General features: G+C 50.7%; 7 protein-coding genes across 7 annotated transcripts; 4 read left to right on the top strand and 3 right to left on the bottom strand.

Annotated features, from left to right (window-relative positions):
- Nucleotides 1-120: 120 nt before the first annotated feature.
- VTN77DRAFT_4752 (uncharacterized protein) lies at nucleotides 121-3,418 on the bottom strand (the record flags this gene model as incomplete). Its single annotated transcript, XM_069420846.1, has 5 exons — nucleotides 121-300; nucleotides 351-548; nucleotides 602-1,920; nucleotides 1,978-2,959; nucleotides 3,014-3,418. 5 exons carry the CDS (start codon nucleotides 3,416-3,418, stop codon nucleotides 121-123), a joined length of 3,084 nt encoding a protein of 1,027 aa, XP_069277515.1.
- Nucleotides 3,419-4,711: 1,293 nt separating this feature from the next.
- VTN77DRAFT_4751 (uncharacterized protein) lies at nucleotides 4,712-6,110 on the bottom strand (the record flags this gene model as incomplete). The annotated part of the gene is made up of 2 exons (XM_069420845.1): nucleotides 4,712-5,505; nucleotides 5,825-6,110. The coding sequence occupies 2 exons, from the start codon at nucleotides 6,108-6,110 to the stop codon at nucleotides 4,712-4,714; spliced, it is 1,080 nt and encodes a 359-aa protein (XP_069277514.1).
- A 55-nt stretch (nucleotides 6,111-6,165) lies between these two features.
- VTN77DRAFT_4750 (uncharacterized protein) lies at nucleotides 6,166-7,128 on the top strand (the record flags this gene model as incomplete). The annotated part of the gene is made up of 3 exons (XM_069420844.1): nucleotides 6,166-6,322; nucleotides 6,773-6,819; nucleotides 6,985-7,128. The coding sequence occupies 3 exons, from the start codon at nucleotides 6,166-6,168 to the stop codon at nucleotides 7,126-7,128; spliced, it is 348 nt and encodes a 115-aa protein (XP_069277513.1).
- Nucleotides 7,129-8,824: 1,696 nt separating this feature from the next.
- Nucleotides 8,825-10,821, top strand: VTN77DRAFT_4749 (uncharacterized protein; the record flags this gene model as incomplete). The annotated part of the gene is made up of 7 exons (XM_069420842.1): nucleotides 8,825-9,239; nucleotides 9,308-9,475; nucleotides 9,534-9,877; nucleotides 9,931-10,043; nucleotides 10,097-10,383; nucleotides 10,440-10,541; nucleotides 10,589-10,821. The coding sequence occupies 7 exons, from the start codon at nucleotides 8,825-8,827 to the stop codon at nucleotides 10,819-10,821; spliced, it is 1,662 nt and encodes a 553-aa protein (XP_069277512.1).
- Nucleotides 10,822-11,533: 712 nt separating this feature from the next.
- Nucleotides 11,534-12,379, top strand: VTN77DRAFT_4748 (uncharacterized protein; the record flags this gene model as incomplete). The annotated part of the gene is made up of 1 exon (XM_069420841.1): nucleotides 11,534-12,379. One exon carries the CDS (start codon nucleotides 11,534-11,536, stop codon nucleotides 12,377-12,379), a length of 846 nt encoding a protein of 281 aa, XP_069277511.1.
- Nucleotides 12,380-15,498: 3,119 nt separating this feature from the next.
- VTN77DRAFT_4747 (uncharacterized protein) lies at nucleotides 15,499-16,967 on the bottom strand (the record flags this gene model as incomplete). The annotated part of the gene is made up of 3 exons (XM_069420840.1): nucleotides 15,499-16,217; nucleotides 16,273-16,545; nucleotides 16,643-16,967. The coding sequence occupies 3 exons, from the start codon at nucleotides 16,965-16,967 to the stop codon at nucleotides 15,499-15,501; spliced, it is 1,317 nt and encodes a 438-aa protein (XP_069277510.1).
- A 1,288-nt stretch (nucleotides 16,968-18,255) lies between these two features.
- Nucleotides 18,256-19,756, top strand: VTN77DRAFT_4746 (uncharacterized protein; the record flags this gene model as incomplete). Its single annotated transcript, XM_069420839.1, has 9 exons — nucleotides 18,256-18,337; nucleotides 18,395-18,444; nucleotides 18,493-18,537; nucleotides 18,587-18,734; nucleotides 18,782-18,862; nucleotides 18,913-18,977; nucleotides 19,030-19,267; nucleotides 19,326-19,405; nucleotides 19,457-19,756. The coding sequence occupies 9 exons, from the start codon at nucleotides 18,256-18,258 to the stop codon at nucleotides 19,754-19,756; spliced, it is 1,089 nt and encodes a 362-aa protein (XP_069277509.1).
- Nucleotides 19,757-19,920: the final 164 nt, after the last annotated feature.

Raw genomic sequence — 19,920 nt, 5'->3', positions numbered from 1 at the left:
TCCAGACCTGTGTATTTTAGTTCTACTCTACAGGACGACTACAGGACAAATGTCCTTTCCAAGCTGTATGTAGCCATCTAATTTACATTACAGACGCCAACGCCAACGAAAGCTACCGCTCTATTCATCCACGTCCGGCTCGACATCGCTGCCCCCGCCATCATTACCTTCGTCCATCGCATCCGCATTGAGGTTAGTCGTGTCTGCAGATACGCCGCGCTTTTCTTGTCCTTTTTCGTAGGATATCGTTCTCCACCCGGCTGGTGAACTGGGGTCCTTGATGTATTCGGACATGGGGAACTAAATCATCGTCAGTATGTCTCAAGATGGTAACCTCCAAGGAAACGCACATAGTGATCGTTCTTCTTCATCGTGACTACCCACGGCACATTATCGAATGTAACCGCGCGAAGACGGAAATACGTATTGTCCGGGATCTTATTCACTTCTCTCACAAAGCTGTCGAGATCCGGCGTCTCTACGCCATTCACCGCCGTAATAAAGTTGGTTGGCGAGAGACCGTATTGATAAGCGGGTGAACCACGACTCTGAAGAAAGTTAGCAATCGCCAGTCGATGTAGAACGAGTCACTGTCACATACCCTCGCACTGACGTATACCTCGCTGTGTAGCTTAGAGATCTGCTGCCGCACAGCGTGATGGGGTTTCTGCAACACCGCCCCGCAGAACACCACCGCCCGATCAGTCTCAAGGTCCTCTGTAGGCACCGTAGGCACCTTGACATGCATCTCCTGCCCATTCCGCACGATGAGCGCATCCAGAACCTCGTGGTCGTACATGACATCAAATTCGGACACGCGAGTGATCAGCTTGCCGTTCAGGGTCAAGATGATGTCACCCTCCTGCAGGGCATCTGTCTGCCCCTTAAAGGAAGGGGGAGGACAGTCCACCTTTCGTACCATGAACAGTTGATGCCTAGATGGATTGGCGATGGCCACCTTCTGGATCCACTCCTCCGAGACCCCCATGATCCGAGCCTGACTCATCTGGATCACATAGCTCTCCATGTTCAATATCCGAAGCTTGGGGATGATCCCCTGCTGGATCTTGCTGATAACGGGAAGAAGCGAAGGCGTGGCCAAGCCGAGATGATACTCAACATCTTTGTGCGAATTCGGTGTCCGCTCGCCAAGGTAGTTCAACCATAGCGCTTGGACGATGCCATCCTCCCCCAGGAGAACACCGTTTGTGCACTGGCTGCTTAGGCCAGTATCTACGGTGATGGCGTCCAGATTGATCGCGCGATACCGCGGGGCTGAGGCATTTGCCGGAATAGCAACCGTCGTGATGTCGGTGACAGTCGTCTTTGCAACCACGATACGGAAATTCTGGTTGAATCCAACAAAAATCGTGTCCTGACCCTGCTTGATATTCTCCGTACTGAGTTGGGCACTCTTCACCGGTGCCTGGACGAGACTTGGATCGTACTGCACGATCGTATAATTCTGCAGCGGATGCAAAAACACCACCTTGCCGCTTACGATGATGGAATCGGCGACCGTGATGTTGATGTCACATAGATCATAGGGGACAATTGCCCTGGACACGACTACAAGGCCTTTCTCCGCGTCGATAACCAGACCAAACCCTGTTTTCTTTGCCTGCGGGAACCCGTCCAACTTCAGCGGCATCGTGCAGGAGACCCGAACGAAGCTGCGTACGATCTCAGCGGCCGCAGGCTGGCTCACTCCATCCAAGTGGATAAAGTCGGCCTTCCTAGGGACGGGAGGCTCAGCGGGAATGGGATCAGCGATGTCGGTGAAATCCCACAAGCCTGTTTCGTCATTCCGTTTCGCAAGACGCATCTTGGGATGCCAATGACGATCAATGTATATAATGCTCGTCCCTCGAGTATGAAGATCTCGAATATGCTTGTACGAAATCACGACCCTTGAGCGATCTGCCAAAGTCAGCATCGAGTGCCTTGACGAGCATGACCAGGAGGTTTTTAACTCACCAGGTATCGTCTTCATGACCTCAATAAATTCATTTAGGTCACGGGTGGGTCGTTTATCAACGGAATCGATGATCCATCCAGATAAGGTATTTTCAAGTTTGAATGATCCCGCTGCCTCACAGACGTACACTCCCCGACAGGCAATGGCGTAGAGTCTGGCCTGTTGGTAAGAGAGATCGTGAAAGGTCCCTCCAGCTACTGTCACAAAGCGATCGGGAGTGATGGCATGTAAATCGCCAACTTTACACTCTACCTCGATGTCTTTACCGCCACGTTGTACGAGCAGCCGGACAACTTTGCCCACATTTGAATCGAGAATGTCATCAAGCCTCACAAACTGTGTGAGCAGTTCACCATTGACCTTCAGAAGCACGTCTCCTTCCTGGAGTTTGCCGTCGGCAGGACCCTCTGGCAGGACAATCTCCGCGACCAGCATTCCGGTTTCCCGGGGCGCAGCCTTGCGAACAGCGGCCTCCCACTCTGGGGTCAAACCTAGTCGACGACATTCATCGAAAGGTTTGATGATCCACTGAGTTTGGATGGTTCCCCGAGTAACAGGCTCTCCCCTGCGGATGCACTCCAAAGCCCGAAGGGGGCGATCCAAGGGCAAGAAGTAATCCGTGGCAGCACCATCGGCACGACCTCCAGCCTGGAGAGCCACGACGTGACCATCGATATTGACCACTGGACTTCCGGAACTTCCACCACTTGCGGCCGCTGCCGCTTGAATGTAGTTTGTGTTGAAATCGCTGTAGCCTTCGCCGTACTCGGGTGCATTTCGATCCAGACGACTAATCACACCTGACAGAATGCTCAGCTTCTCGCCAGCATCGTTACCGACAACCCTGATCTCCACTCCGACGCGCGCAGCTTCTGGTTTCAGTTCCAACTCCGTCACTTCCATATATTTAATGGCCTTGGGGTCAAATTTGAGAATGCCGAAGTCGTGGACAGGGTCTCGGTAAATAGGGCGAACGTCGCACTGGCAGTGAAGATTAGTTGCCAGAACTTAGCTATAAAAATCATTTCCACTCACTTCCTCATGGTTGTCAAAGATACAGTAACCCCAGAAGGGCCCTGCACAGACTACGTGTCTGTTGGTCAGGATATATCCCTTCTCGGCGTCAACGACGAACCCGGTCGCCTGGCTGGACATGGAAAGCTCGGTGTCGAAGGAGCAGGTCTGACAGAAGTGTATGGACACAACGCTCTTCACCACCCTCTCGATCGTTGCTTGCCATTCAGGAGAGTCTGCTGGGGTCGGCCCCATGGGCAACATGGGAGTCTCATCCTCATCATCTTCGATATCGTACACGGTTCCGTTGGCAGGAGTGCTGTCTCCGGGAGTCAGGGCGGATGACTCGGGTTTGAGGTGCTTCGTCGGCCGACCTGATGCTGCGACGGGACTATGTTTGCGTTTGGCACGGGTCTCACCGTTCATCTCCATGCTGGGTGTGCCAGAGAAGAAAAGGCGGACAATTCGGGAGGCGTGGAAGGATGTCTCTTCAGCGAGGGATGACAGCGAAAGGGAGGTTCGTAGATTTGTCTTTATGGGGAGCCGTCCGATGTGGCCGAAGTAACGGCAAGGGAAGCTCCTATAGGGACCCTGCAGCTGACGAAATGGCCGCCGTCCAACCCGACAGGAAATAAACCTGGGTTGCAGTGGGCAGCACGAAACCGACCCCGAGCTGGGAAGAGATATGGAGTAAGTGCTGGGTGCAGGCAGACCGGTCGTGTTCTTGTGACGACAAGTCGGAGGAGGAAGAGGCGGCGGAGGAGCTGGTGGTGGAGGTGGCAGTAGCGGCAGTGATGCAGCTGGACCGGAAGCAGCAGCAGCAACAAAGAAGCCCCTTCTGCACACCGGGAGCAGGGCAGGGGACATCCACAAGACCGCGAGACCTCGAGCTGGAGGGATTTCCAGCCTGACTTCCTGTCCGAGAGGGAGGGTGAGGCTGGAGGGAGCGCGTGAACAAGGCGGATCAGTCACCAGAACAGCCGCCGGAGGCAAATCTTGCAGGTGCTCGTCGTGTCAGTTGTCCGCGCGCCATGATTGGGCGGGCAGCTCTGGTGCTCCCAACTCGCCCTGTCCAGCACCCGCGTTGGCTTACGGATCTAATTACTCTTCTCTCTTGTGATAAATTTGTGTGGTGGGATATGCTACTGTCCTGAGATTCGTACTTACTCGTCTTACATTCGACTTCCAGTTGACTTCCACAAGGCAAGTAAATTCGAAAGATGGACACAGAAGTAAGCGACATGATAGAATTACAGTCTGTTGTACATCCTACAAGGTATGACAGATCCTGGTTCCACATCTGCAAGGCGCCAATGTAGAGTACCCTCAAGTCCGCCGCTGAGAGTCCGGCGATCCACGTCCAGAGGATGACCTGATATCCATGATCTGTCCCGTCTTCTTTTTGTGATTGTATACTGTCCCAACTGCTCGTAGTCTTGCCTTCTGCTGATCCTGAAGAGGCACACGGGCCTCCGCTTGTCCTGGAAGAGCGTGCTGCGGCGAATAAGCCCCAAAGATTTAGAAGGACGTTCGCACGTCCATCTCGAACCACCTCTGCCTTTCCTGGCACTGAATTTCCGCCCTCAAGATTACCAGGATCGGTTTTCGGGCTGAAAGCGTGGGGAGCCGACTTTTCGTCCTCTGCTAGAAAGGAGAACAAACACATCGGTGATAGATCGAATGAAATATCCACCGGGAAACAGGTAATGTGATCTTCAATCACACCCCGTTGTCTCCTACCGCCACTGGGCCGGGTCCACCATTGCCCGGCATGGGAACGTGTTGGCCCGGCCTTTGTTGTTGTTGCTGCTGCTGTTGCTGCTGCTGAGGAGTTGTCGATGTCCCTCGGGAAGCTCCCGGAAAAAGTTCATTCAACTTCGCATACATCTCGTTCAGACTGGGCAAGCTGGGTGGAGGTGTCAAGATTGCTGGGGCTGCAGGAAGCACCCCACCCGATTTCTTTGCACGGTCCGCAATAGTGGCCAGATACGCCAGGTTCGCCTGAAGGCGGCGCATGCATTCAATGTATTCCTGGCTGGGCTTCTGCGCTGGAGGCTTAGACGCGTCGTTCGCGTGGTTTTGCTGCTCCGCTGACGAGACGGGAGAGGCGGACTGCTGCTCCTGCGTCGGCGAAGACTGCTGAGAACCCGGAGGCATTGGGGGAAGACCAGCCTTGCCTTGCGCTTGGAGGTTCACCACTTCCTGCAAGAGAGCTGAATTGATATCGAGGAGAGTGGAGATCCGCGCTTTTTCTCGAGCGGCAGCAGCCTGCGACTGAGCGACCGTCGAGGGTACTGCGCCCTGCGGCTGTTGATTGGGCGCTTGCGGCCTCTGCTGGGCGGGAAACATGTTGTTGGAATTGGGGAAGGTCGCCATATTCTGGGATGCAGCTGGAGCAGCAGTCGTCGGCAGCGTAGACGGCTCCTGCGTGTGCGACGGCGATGTTGTCGTCGTCGGAATCGTCGCTGGGGGATAAGGAGAAGGCGCAGAGAAAGGCAAGTTGGCGTGGGGACCTGCGGTGGAGAGGTCGCTTACAGTTAGTTCCATCGTTACGCCATACCTAGTAGGTTCTGAAGCCACGAGGCACGAGGTGGATACGGGGAAGGAAATTGATCAGAACATCAACGTGCCACCAGCCCAACCATCCAGGTCGTACCAGATCTGCCACCGCTGCACGGGCCCAATCCCATCCAGGCTGTGTGGTAGGACAGAAAGCTGGTGGTGTGTGGCTGGTATGGTCGGTGACGTCGACCTGATCGGGGCATGGACGTGGCCGGTTCTGTTCCTGGGTCTTGGGTCTGGAGATGAGATGCAGGGCGAGTAATAACTTACCAGGGGGTTGCTGAGACATGCTTGACGGCATCATAGCTGCCCCCACGCCGCTGGTCTGGACAGTCATCGGATTGAAGGAATGCTGGGGCTGGGGCTGGTGCTGCTGAAGCAGATGAGGGCCCTGCGGTGTCTTTGGCTGGGGATACGAAGACATCGAATTTGGATAGAAAGGGAGCTGCTGTTGGTTACCTGGACTGGACACTGGGACAGGATAACCGGCCGGGGAAGACAGCATGGGGTTGCCATGCTGTTGGAGAGCAGGGTAACCGGTGGGGTTGGGATTCATCGTGGCTATCGATCGGTCGAGTCAACCACAATAGGCGATCCTGACACGACTACCGATGACGAGACAAATCGATCAGGCACAGCGCGAGCGGCCGGGCCTTTGGACGGGAATCCAGGGATGGGACTCGGTACTTAGCGGGGAGGGACAGTCCACAGGCTTTGTTGGACTGTTGGACAGGACACGCAGCAGTCGAGTCAGACCCCTGGGTAGCGGTACGGGCTGAAGGACAGGAAGATCTCTTGACGAAATAGCTGGAGAGGAGGCGTGGTGATTGGCCGTACGGGCGTTCTGGAAGATATCGACTGAGAACAGCGTTTGATTGCGCGGGATCGGTGTCAGAAAGACTTTTCTCTGGCGAGCATGTTTGGCTGGCCGGGCTAATGCAGCGGCCGGCCATTAGTACTCCATTAGTACTAGCCATGCCGCCGTAGGGTGGGCGGGGCCGGCCTAACGGGTGGTGCCGGCAACCATTGGTTGAGTCTGCCAATGCGGAACCACGGCGAGCACCTGCCCTGCAGAAACCTCCTTCTCGTTTCAGTAGTCACCTCAGAACCTTGGAAGGAGCTGTTGATAAGGAAAGAGCTTCCTGGACATTGCCGCCAAGGAGTTCTTCTTTTCTGCCAATAGAAAAAATGGATACTCTAAGCAACAATGTTCTTTAGGTTACCCAGATAGCATGAGCCCTTCCCCCGGTTATTTCTGCTGTATGGTAGGCGTCTGGTTATTAGGTACTCCCTATACTAACACTCTATATGATTACTCGATATATCGGAAAGAAGAAGAACAAGAAAAATTCTGCTCTCGTTCTACGCCTCGTTTTTTTACGTCGTTCACCTCATTGTCACCGGCGTCCAAAATGGATGGCGTGAACCAGTCGTACGCACTGATCCTCAGGCCCAAGGCTCAGCGCCATGGCCTCCATTTCCGTCACCCGTTGGACCCGCTTTCGGAAGCCACGTGCTCAATCTCCTCCGTCAGGCCTTCCTCCATCGTCTTCCTGTCCCTCCAGACCAGTTAGAATTCGACAAAGACCTCTACTATCCAAAAGCTCGATAAGAAGGACTGAGCAATCTGGGACAATACCATTTTGCACATTCACTCAAGTGGTCTCGATATTGAAATTGAAGAGGACAACATACGGTAGCCAGATATCCGAAGATGGCCACCAGATGAAGAACAGAACGCATCCCAAACCGCACTGGCACTATAACGCCAAGCTTGCCTCCAAGCTGAGTGCTCTATGGGAAGCATTTCACTTGTGTGGCCAAGGTCAGCGCTGACTTTGACGATTATATCAGCTCCATCTATGACATCGAAGAAGTGATGCGTATAGTGTGCTTGCGAAGCGGGGGTGTTCCGCGTGCCCAATCCAGGAGTTGATTGTCAAAACTAGCAGGGCTCATTCTGTACAAGCGGTATGTCGGCCTTTCATCTCTGCCATTGCAGTGCAAAGGGCCCATATCGCTATGAGCTTGATGGAAACGAACTGGAGGATGACGCTCTATGATTGACCAAATACGGCGCTTCTCTGCGTCAGATTGAGATGCTTCAGCCTTCAGGATCCTTGACTTGCGCAGTGGACCTATCTCTACAGGTCCTGAACCTTGGCGACCTACCTAGGTACTATTATCGATATGTCTGTCAATGGAACCATACCTGCCGGAAGGCCTCCCCGGAGGACTTATGAAAAGGTCGAGTCCATCACTGGTCGAAGACGGAACCCCGTCTCGACAGCCTATGACTACTCTGGAGGTCCTTTCAGGTCTACGACACAACACCAGCTTCATATATTCCTCTCCTGCTCACCTTTCTCTGTATTATCCAGAAAAATATCGGCTTCATCAAGAAGCAATACACCTTTCCGTCGGGTCCACAGGAAGTTCCGAGCGCTGGCAACATGGGTTCCGATATCAATCGACAACAGTGGTAGGAGAGCTATGTACAAGGGTGGAGCCAGAAACTTGTTGTGGCATTCCAATTCAATTCTAGAATCATCAGACATCATCAGTTTTCTAAGTCTCTCTACTCTTCTCTTTTACACTATCAAAAAACCTCCCTAATATCAGCCATAGTTAGAGAATAGATAATAGTACTACTAATCTTCATATCTTAGTAATAGAACCCTTTTTAAATAGTAGTCAATTATAATAGATTAATCTATTATTACTTTACTATTTACGTATAAATATAAAAATTATCCCTTAGTTCTTAAATATGTCTAAGGAGTTAGAGTATCTCTTCTTTGTGAATAGGGATAGATAGTGTACAGTCAAACCTCGCCATAGCAATACGCTGGATAGCAATATCTCGTTATAGCGATCAAATTTGAGTGGATGGGTTACATCTTATGAAGAGATTTCTATTCCCTTGGCTGACATGTGCAAATTGGCGTCATTCTCATCTACACTTCGATCTCGATTTGGGGACTAAATCTAGGCTGGGTTGCAGTCATCCACGATATGTTAAGAATATTCAAAACACGCCAAAAGGGCCTTGAGTACCAATCGGATCGCCGCCATACATCCCCGAAGCCTGGGCTCGCAGTTTGTACACGGCACGGCACGAACCGCCCCGCTATTGGGGAAATCACAGAGGAGCTCGTCTGGAGAGGATTCGAGTAATCGGGCTGCCCATGTGGTTATTTGAACTACCAAGTCTTCTCAAGTCGAGGAGCCACTGACTGCTATCAAGCACTGTTCCTACATCGACCCAAAATGTCTTCTGAGCAGCAGCAACCAACGGTGATTGTGCTGGGAACCGCCATCGCCGCGGGAGTCGTCCTCTGTCCAGTCGTCAAAAACATCAACGGTGATTTATATCCTTGGTCAATTTTGAGTTGCGTGATTGCAGCCCATTTCCTGGTTGCCTTTGGCCTTCAGCAGATGAGCGATGGAGATTTCTGGGCTGCACAGCACCTTGCGTTTTGGGCGATCTCATGCGCGATTGTCTCTCTTTGGACGAACGTTCTCGTCTATCGCATATTTTTCCATCCTCTCAACCACTTTCCGGGGCCGTTTGGAGCGAAGCTCTCGAAATTCTGGTCTTTGAGCCAGGTGGTCAAATCCAAGAGCAGATGGTATCGGGTCTGCGTTGATTTGCATCGGAAATACGGGGACTATGTGAGAACGGGTATGGTGTTCTTCTGATGCTCATCTTTGAAAGCAACGAATTGTACTGTTGTCTTACGAAAGGTCCAGGTCCCAATGAATTGGTGATACGTGATCCTGCTGCTCTTGCACCATTGCTCGGAGTAAGGAACAAGAGAGGACCGTTCTATGGAGCAACACAGAAGTCATTGCACACCAACCAGGATCCAGAGTTCCACAAACAACGACGCAAGGTCTGGGACATGGCATTCAAGCAGAGTGAGCAAAATCGGTCAGTGTTCAAGACCCGAATCTAACAGGAGTCGATTAATTACAGCTCTCACCGACTACGGACCTCGCATCGAAGAGTTCACCGACGCACTGCTGGCGAGGCTCGACAAAGTCACAGGAAAAGAGGTTCTTGTCAACGAGTTCTGTCTGCATTACGTTTACGACGTGATGAGCGGCGTGGGCTTCGGCAGTGAAACGCGATTCATCGAATGCGAGTCCAGCGATTTCGCCAACAACCTCCTGGCGCAGATCCAAGGGGGGATTGCCGCAATCGCATTCCTTGCGCATGTCCCGTGGATGCTGACCATTGCGGAGTCGCTGACCTTTTTGGGCGGCCCCATGAAGCTGTTCAGGGAGTGGTCTGCGGAGCAGGCGAAGAAGAGGAGATTGGTAAGTCGACGTTGAGTGAACGGGGATGACACTCATTCTTGCTGTTATCATAGACGACGAACCCGAGACCAGACATCATGGGTCACTTGTTGGAACAAACTCCAGATGATGCAGAGGGCAGGGCATTACTTGACGCCGACTCCCGCCTGATTATCGGAGCAGGGAGGTGATATTTGTTTTCTCCTTGAATCTGTCCAACCGGAATTGACAAGACTACAGCGATACCACAGGCTCTGCCCTTACCGTACTCTTCATGTTGCTAGCCTACTACCGCTCCTACCAGGAGAGAGTGCGCGAGGAAGTAGAGCAATCATTTGCTGACAACACATACACCTGTGCCCGACCTCAAATGCTCCTTGATGCTATGATTAACGAAGCTTTGCGTCTTGCCCCGCCAATTCTCTTTAACCTGCAACGCTATCCTCCCAAGGGCGGCATCAAGATTGGCGACGTCTACATTCCCGAAGGAACGGTTTGTTGTATTGGGGCATACCAGCTGCATCATGGTATTATGCCCGAACCTCTCTCCTTTCTATCATGAACTCACCAGTTTGCTGCACAGATCCGCGCAACTTCCCTCAGCCCGACGACTTCATCCCTGAGCGATGGACCTCGCGTCCTGAGCTGGTCGCTAACAAAAATGCGTTTGTTCCATTCACCATGGGTCTGTAGTGATACCTCTCACGCTCGTATCGTTCTGATTGTCTCTAGGCCCGTACATGTGCCCAGGGAGGAGCATTGCGATGATGGAGATGCGCTCTGTGATTGCCAGAACGGTGCAGAAATACGATATCAGCTTCCCGCAAGGGACGGACTTTGATATTCAAGAGTTCCTCGAGAATATCAAGGACCATTTTACCGCCGGCGTTCCGGAACTGAAGCTTGTGTTTACGCCGAGGAAGGTGCTGCCTGTATGCCGTTGGCCAGAAGCCAGAAGCCAGTAGTTTTTTGAACGATATTTTTAAAGGGGTAGTTGCCTAGAGTCGATGACGAATGATGATGAGCATGAAGAAGCAGACACAGTCGCCTGATAGGTTCCTAGTGACGATCATCTGCTGCCTACATAATCCCATGGGACCGGGACCATCTATATCAATGCTAATAATAGAAATTATACCTCAATGTATGCTGTGATCGAGAGCTCCTGAAGGGCTATCGTCATCTCTGTCAATTTACAATCGCATCTCCTGTCGTTTCTTCCAATGTTTGCCATCTTTGTCCTCCTACAACTATCAAGGCGTTCGAATTCACCTAGCTCTTCACACCAGTTGAAACCCGTTAATGGAATGTGTGACATTCTGAACTGTTTTTTCTCTTCTGCTGCTACCACTATGGCTCGAGAACTCGAACCATGGTATCCTGTATGACGGATGAATCATTCTCAAGACGACTTCTTGCAGCCTAGAATATGACTCTAGATAATGAGCTCTTCCTTTTGCCCACTCTCCTCCTTCACCAACACTCCTACAACTCATAATCACTCTCGAAAGAACCATCGTTTATCGCGAAATCAATCGTTTGAAGTCGTCAAACGTCTTTCAACACTCGCATGAAAGACTTTCGTTACAAACCTCAAGTCCTCCCCCCTGGCTTCGTTAACAACTCGGCATACTGCTGCAACCCAACCGTTGAGTCAGATCAACCTGCCAGTCCAGCATGGCACGACCTTCGATCTTTCACGAACACCTTTCAGACACGGACAACCCCCGTCTCGAAACTCCTAGACACGGTTCCCAGAGGTCCGTGAAATCCTCTGGCAACACCACTCGCCATCCATTCGACAACGTCTCGGGCCACCGGCGTTTTCTCCCTGGCATCCTCAGGGACGACCTTCGTTTCGACGAAAAGCTCAAACAAATCCCATCACGGATGAAATCCATGGGCGCCAGATCCATGAGGTCCATCCGCAGATGGAAATCGACCACCGGGAAACACATTCCCTTCCGCAAGACACACGTCGCTGAAGAGTTCGACTCGCAAGTCCGGCTTCCCATCTCGAACAGCGTCGCCTCCTTCGACAGGCGGAAATCCCACAGGCACCGAGTCGATGTAGACAACACTCTTGCCACCATTGTTGCCTGCAACAAACCCGCCAAGTCGACCTCCGTCGTCATCATCAACAACAAGCCCAAGTCGCGATCTAACTTTCATTCATATTCCTTTCACAAACACCGGCGAGCTTGCAGAATCCTACCGAGGTCGCAAAAAACCAACAGACGCGTCGCCAAGCGTCAATCCGACGACGCAGACGAAACCGAGATCGACCCCGAAATCAAGCTCCTGCAGCTCTACATCGAACTTCTCGTCATGCGGAACTTTCCTCTCTCGCGTTGGGAAAGAGGACAGAAAGTGCTCCCGTACAAGAAGGGGCCTCCTCTTGCGACAATCCCGGAAACACCATACTTCGCCGCCACCACCACCTCGTACGTTGCCGTTGCTGTCATCGGATCTCAGTTTCCACCAAAGGACCTGTCGCTGATTGATGGGATGGTCAGGAATTGACACAATCTCTCTCCCAACGTCGACACTCAACATCGATACTCAGAAATCAACACTCACATCATATCGACACTCATATTGACACTTACTTCGACACTTATCTCGATACTCATCTTGACATCTGCATCAACACTTGCATCGACACTTACATCGACATTTACATCGACACTCAACTCAATTATCAACTCGATCATCAACTCGATCATCACCTCGGTCATCAACTCGATCATCAACTCGATCATCAACTCGATCATCACCTCGGTCATCAACTCGATCATCAACTCGATCATCACCTCGGTCATCAACTCGATCATCAACTCGATCATCAACTCGATCATCAACTCGATCATCAACTCGATCATCAACTCGATCGTCAACTCGGTACTCATCTTGATACTCTACTCAACGTCGACACTCAACCTCAGCTCCTCGATGCTCAATCACATCAACACTTAATCACATCGACACTTGATCATATCAATACTCAACATTCACATTAACACTCACATTGACACTCAATATCGATATTCAACATCGACACTCGACATTCATATCCATACTTGCATCTACCTACCTCTACCTCTACCTTCACAACTACATTGACCTTCCCATCGACCTTCACCTTCCCATCAACCTTCCTATCTACCTTCCCATCCACCGTCCCATCCACCTTCACCACCTTGACATCCACCTTTTTCGCCTTCACCTTCCTATCAACATCCCCATTCACATCTACATTCACCTGCACATCTATATCCATCTTCCCATCCCCCTTCCCATCCCCATCTACCTGCACCTCCACATCCACCTCCACATCCACTTCCCATCTACATCTTCCTTCCCCTACACATCCCCCTACACATCCACCAGCACATCCACCAGCACATTCATCAGCACATTCACCAGCACATTCACCAGCACATTCACCAGCACATTCACCAGCACATTCACCAGCACATTCACCAGCACATCCACCTTCATATCCACCTTTACCTTCACCTTTACTTTAACCTTCATCTTCCAATCTATATCTACCTTTATATTCACATTCATGTATACAGAGTGCAAGTTCAAGCCAAAACCTGCAGTGAAGGTTTTTTACCCAGATGATATAGTCTCGCGTTTCCTAGAGCATGGGAAAGCGACCTATCCACAAGAACCATCCGGGATGGTTTTCCTTCACTACTACTCCTGAATGAGTGAGTTATCATTCATTCTGGGAGGCCCGAATGGGGCAGGTTCTTTTCTTTTTGGCTTGACTTGACTTGGCATTTTCCTCTCTCTGTCTCTTTCTCTCTTTCTTTCTTTCTTTTTTCTATATTGACTTCCACACTCACCTTTATATCTACATCCCCTTTCCCTAACACATTCATGTACATTACACACAGTACAGCATGCATATATATATATATACTGTGCAAGTTCAAGTTCAAGTTCAAGCCAACCCGAAAAGCCTACAGTGAAGGCTTTTTGCCCCCAGGTGACATAGTTCTGGAATTTTTAAAAGTAGGCTATCCATAAGAACCATCTGGGATGCTTTCCCTTCACTACTGCCCCAGAGTGAGTGAGTTTATCATTCATTCCAAGAAGGAGGGGGGGGAGGGGGGGGGGGCTGAGGAGGGTAGGTTTTGCAACTTGACTTGACTTGGCGTTTTCTTTTCTTCTCTCTTCTCTCTCTCTTTTTCCCCCATATCATCCTTCATATCCACATCCACATCCATATTCACATTCGTGTTCATGTATACCACAGCATGTATACACTCTGCAAGTGCAAGTCCAAGCCAAAAAGACCTGCAGTGAAAGTTTTCTACCCAGATGACATAGCGCAAGCTATCCACAAGAACCATCTGGGATGGTTTCCCTTCACTACTACTCCGGAGTGAGTTGTCATTCTGAGAGGCCTGAATGGGGCGGGTCTTTTCAGCTTGACTTGACTTGACTTGACGAGGCACTTACTTTTACGTCCGTTTTTTATCCTGGTTTATTTGTTGCCTGTATTATATAAATAAAATAGGTACATACATACAATCCGTATGTACCCGGGTATGTATGTACGGGGTACGATTGGGGGGTTGGGTATTGGGTATTAGGTATTGATGGAGGATATTGCTACATTATTGGATATTGGACATTGGATTAACGTATTTCCCTTTTTTTTTTTGCCCTTTTTTTTTTCTTTTGCCCCTTTATTTCCTTTGTCTTTCTTTTCTGGAACGATCGGGATTTGACGCGGTATATTATTTATTGGAGTGGATACATGTATTTCCTTTATTTCTTTTCTTTCTTTTCTTTATCCTTTGTTTTTCTTTTCTTTTCTTTTATTTCCTGGAACGGTGAAATTTGGCAAGCTTGGATAGGGCTTGGGTTGTTATTATATTCAAATTGATAGCATGGGGATATATTTTCCTGTATATTAGACAGACACCACACCACACCACGAGAAACGTGGAATTGAAACTGCTCATTTAAACTCCTCAAAACTGCTCACTCAATTGGACTGGTGCTTGCTCTTTTCTTTCTTCCTTTTTATTGTAGTGGGTATTATGATCTATCGTAGTAGGTATATAAGCTATATGTATGTACAGTTTCTAGGTAGGTATGTCAAGTCAACGTCATGTCCGTAGCCAACTCAAGCCATGCCGGGTCTGTCTACCCTTGGTAAGGGCCTGGGGCCTGCGGCTTCGTAGCTGTTCTGTTCCTCAGCAGGTGCGGGCAGGTCTTGTCTGGGAATTTCGTCGAGAGATGTGTCCCAGTGTCGTAGAGTTTCGTATGAAACTAGCAAGAAGACAGACGGTGACGCAGAAGATTCTGGTGGCTGTATATTCAAAGTCCTCCAGTTGTAGGGCTCTAGCCGAATATCTCCTGACCGGCTGGAGTTTGTTGTCGTTTGATGTGTTATCGAACCCATGCAGAGAAGGTCCAGAATCGGATGTCTCGGTGATGGACAGCCACCTCTGTATTAGATACGGACTCTGTCTTCACGTGAGACCGTGCCATTGCCCTGCAGTGAGGACGGAGGTAGCACTCTAACGAAGTCCACGTCCGATCCATCTCTTCTTCAAGGATGATCGGAGAATTCTGTCCAAGGACAGCAACAAGCCTGGTGAATTTCTCAGGCTTCCTCAGCTGCTCTTCTTCCTCGCCTTAAATTCCTCAATCCACTTCTGCGCTTTCGCCGTCGGCACGACGAAGATCTTCAGCAGATCGTCGACGATTTCAACTTTTCCGCCGCCCAGGATCTGCAACAGCGGCAGTTTCTTGCCTGCCTTAATGAGGCCACCAGTCGCGGTCTCCATGTAGCAGTCGACTTTGGAGAGCTGATACTCTTGCTTGGAATCCCATGGCAGAGGGAACAGATACTGCAGGTGGTCGGCAATCCGGTCCATCTCTGACACCGCCTTGATGAAGTCGGACTGCGCGTCCATGGGGTAGAGGAACATGGTCGGGAACACCAGTGTGCTCTCTGGGGACAGCGGGTCAGGCGTCAGTTGCACCCGCGCGTCCTCCATGTCTGGGGGTTGGTCTGTCTTGCGAACCCGGATGTTGCGTGCCTGAAGCGTCGTGTTCAGAAGCTGCTTCTCCTTGCGGATCCGTTCCTCCTCTGCGCGCTTCTTCGCGGCAATGCCTTCGAGGACGGTCTTCCGCGCTGCGATCTTGGAGGCGACCTGTTGGAGGGATTTGTTGTTGGGTTCAATATCCAGACCGCGCGAGGCGGCGTCTTCGGCTTCGGAGATCTTGTCCAACGCGAGCAGTGCCATGGCAGATCGATAGTAGGCTTTGATGTTTTTTGGATTGACTTTGAGGGCTTGGGCACAGTCCAGTGTAGTAGATCGGTAGTTTTCTGAAGAATCGTTAGTTTAACAGATTCCCCCTTGCTGTAGTCACGGCAAGCTTACTCAGTTCCAAATTACAAAGCGCGCGGTTGATATAACACGCCTCCCGTGCCTCGCGCAGCATTGCCTGTTCCTTGTCCGCGTCCGCCGGTTTCTCCCACTTGTCCTCCTTTGCGTTCAACACGGCAATGCCTTTGGTGTAGAATTCCTTGGCGTCCTTCCAATTCTTCGCTTTGGCAGATTCATTGCCTTGCTCGCGGAAGTTCAAGGCGACTTCGGCACGGGTGCCCTCGTGCTGGAGTGCGCGGATGGCTTCTAGCATGACGTTTTCCCCTTCTTTGCACAGATCCGAGTTAGCCGTCATAAGGCAACGTAAATGAATAAATCAGAACGAGCAGATCAAACAACTGAAAAGGCGCAGCAGCTAACGTACCCTCATCTCCCGCATTATCCAAATCCGTCATGAAAAGCGGCGTCTTCTTCATCATATCCGCAAGCTCATCTGCTGTATGGGATCGCACGGCTGCGATGGCGGGCGGCAATTCGGGCGCCATGGGGTCTGCCGTCTTCACTTTCTCCTTGTCGATCGGAAAGGGAGCCTGATTGGCCATCATGGACGCCGCATCAGCAGCTGCAGAAGCAGCATCCTTACCAGTTTCATCCGGTTTCGGAGCAGCCTGCTGCTGTTGTTGTGGTTGTTGTTCGTTGAGATTGAGGGATTCGTCAAAGTCATCGGGGAGTTCTTCTATTTGGCCCATGGCGAATGATGTAAAGAATATGAATTCTGGAAAACGAGTTAAAAACAAGGAACAGAAAGAGGAACGAGACGAACTACACAGGTCGATAATATGCATACAGTTGCGGGAGAAGAAAATTGTCCCCTCGGGGCCAATATGCAAACGGAGCAAACAGGCGGGACGGCAGATGCGTTAGGGCAAACCCTAACTTCCTCTTCGGTCGGTGTGAGGACCTTGGGGGTGCCTTGGCCAAAGCAACGAAATTCGACGACGTGGTGTAGATTGCAGTTTATATATGACGCCTGCTGACCCTAGATTTCGTTCTTCCCAATCTGGTTGCAATGTTGGCCTTCATTTCCATGTCTGTGAACCCATAGAGCTGCTTGAAATGCTGGCTTCTGTGCTGCCTCCTACCTCTGCGATCGTTGCCTATGTACGACAATGTAATTAGCTGTCGGGTCCACCATGTCTAGATTGGACTCGATGGTCGTTCAATTTGAAAGCGTAATGACGTCCGGTGATACAGCAGAAGCGGCAAGTAGGTCAATATGGGAATCATTCTCAAGCAGCGACTGTCGAAACCCCCATAGTATGTCCACCTCCGTTGATCAAGTGCACTGGCTGACCTTTGATAGCTGTCCGAGTTAAAGATCGCTAAGATGTCGTGGGCATGTCGTTGATCTTTAGCGTTCCTGAGATGATCGAATTCTAAACCTCGGTGGATTGATTTATGGCTTGCCGCGACTCGAGTCGGCATTTCCAATGCCTAAAGAACTGCTTCTGCAGAATTAAATTACCGGAGAGTTGGAGGTCGGGTATCTTCCCCCGACAGAATGGCCTTTACTCTGGCAGTAATCGCCGTTCCTGGCATCATCTGGATTCCAGAGCTCCGTGACAGCCAGGATTGCCGGTGAAGAGAAGCAGTGAGGGAATAGTCAGTCAATTATTGTGCATTTTTTATCCATTCTGGGCATCTCTCTTTTCAGGCATCAAGCTGACATGTTTCCAAGAGACTATCTTTCACGTGATCCTATCTGATTGCGACCGAGGCTACGGATGAAAAGGGGTACGGGAATATGTTGGCCGTGGTGGCCAGTCCCTAATTTTCAGGTTCTCGTGCAACGGAGAAATCTGTTGTCGGACTTCCGTCTCGGCCAGGCCGCCCAACACAACCCAATCGGGTTGGTTATGTGCTACCACAAAAATTACGTTTACCGATGCTACTTTTTCTACGCCAACTCCTGCCTTCTAATCTTTTCAAAAATAGCTTGTTCGTCAAGAAAATTCATCTTCTTTCCAGACATCAGCCATGGGCATCCATATGTCTCGCACGAGGCGATTGTGGATCGTCATCTGCGTGTCGACGACATTTTTCCTTGTTGAGATATCAGGTATGAATCGCAGGCGATTATCGAATGTGACATTCGCACTAATTTCACTTATTCTAGCTGGGTTCTACACGAGGTCTCTTGCCCTCGTCGCCGATGCGTTCCATTATGTACGTCATGAGGGTTGTTAGAGTAGGTTCGTACGCTGACTAGGCTAGTTGAACGATCTCATCGGCTTTATTGTGGCCCTCGTCGCGCTTAGGGTAAGTTGCCGACAAAGCTTGGGTCACCAGTTATTAATTGGCGGGTCAGATATCCAGTAAAAAAGATTCACCACCAGAGCTGTCCTTTGGCTGGCAGCGGGCCCAGCTTCTGGGCGCCTTTTTCAATGGTGTCTTCCTGCTGGCTCTTGGAGTCAGCATTCTTCTCCAGTCCATCGAAAGATTTGTCTCGTTGCAACGTATGTCGCTGCGTGTTTTCTGTGATTCCGTGCTCACGATGAAACAGGGGTTGAGAACCCGAAACTCGTCTTCATTGTGGGGTGCATAGGCCTTGGCCTGAATTTGATCAGTGCTACCTTTTTACATGGTTCGCTAGAGAACTCCGGAGATTAATGATTGTCACTGATCCGTCCACAGAGCATGACCACACGGGGAACACTTTGCCTGCTGGAATCGAAGAGGGCGGCTCAGACTCTACCAATGCAAGTCTTGTTCTGGATGTGAAGATGGCTGCTTGCTAAGATTGAGTTTTAGCTGTCTCTTCTCGCTCACAATAACCACCGACATCACAACATATCCCCCAAGCGGAAGACCTACGATCTTGGCATCCTGGGCGTTCTGCTACATGTCATTGGGGATGCAATCAACAATATTGGGGTTATCATCTCGGCGTTGGTGATCTGGTTCGCCACGTATGACGGGAGATTTTATGCAGATCCTGCGGTTAGCGTGGGAATTGCAGTGATGGTCTTGCTGTCGTCGCTGCCGCTGGGTGAGTCAATATACCTTTAACTTCCGCTGCTTATAGCTAACCTTCTCTCTCCACCTAGTGAGAAAATCCGGCACTATCCTGCTGGAAAGCGTTCCCTCCGGCGTCAATCTCAGCGACGTCAAGTATGATCTGGAGCTGGTATGGAATCATCCTTGCCAACTACTTAGGACCTTTGCTGAAGCGGAGCAGATCCCCGGAGTCATTTCCGTGCACGAGCTGCACGTCTGGCGGCTGAACCAGCAAAAGTCACTCGCTTCGGTGCATATCACTGTCCCCGATTGTAAAATTTCGGAGTTTACGCGGTTTGCCAACACCATCAACGAATGCTTCCATGCTTATGGGATCCATTCTGCCACTGTGCAGCCGGAGCTGGCGGCCTCGCCAGTGGAAGATGGTCCCGGAAACGCAAATAAACAGCGGTCTTCCGGGTCCTCTTCATGCCAGATCAGTTGTGGAGCGATTTGCGAAGAGTTGACCTGTTGTGGTTGATGGTCGATAGGAGGCCGTCAATGGTGAGATCGGCACCTACCTAGGTAGGTAGGTAGATACGTAAGTATTCGAGTGTCTAAATGGAGTACAGGGAGACAGCCACGGAATGGATAGTACAGTTCTTGGGTCAAGTACATACATACTTTCAACAGTCGGATTTCTTT

The sequence above is a fragment of the Rasamsonia byssochlamydoides genome (assembly GCF_041956645.1).
Source record: "Rasamsonia byssochlamydoides strain NRRL 3658 unplaced genomic scaffold VTN77scaffold_33, whole genome shotgun sequence".
NCBI lineage: Eukaryota > Fungi > Ascomycota > Eurotiomycetes > Eurotiales > Trichocomaceae > Rasamsonia > Rasamsonia byssochlamydoides.
This window is presented reverse-complemented; position numbering and strand designations above follow the sequence as displayed.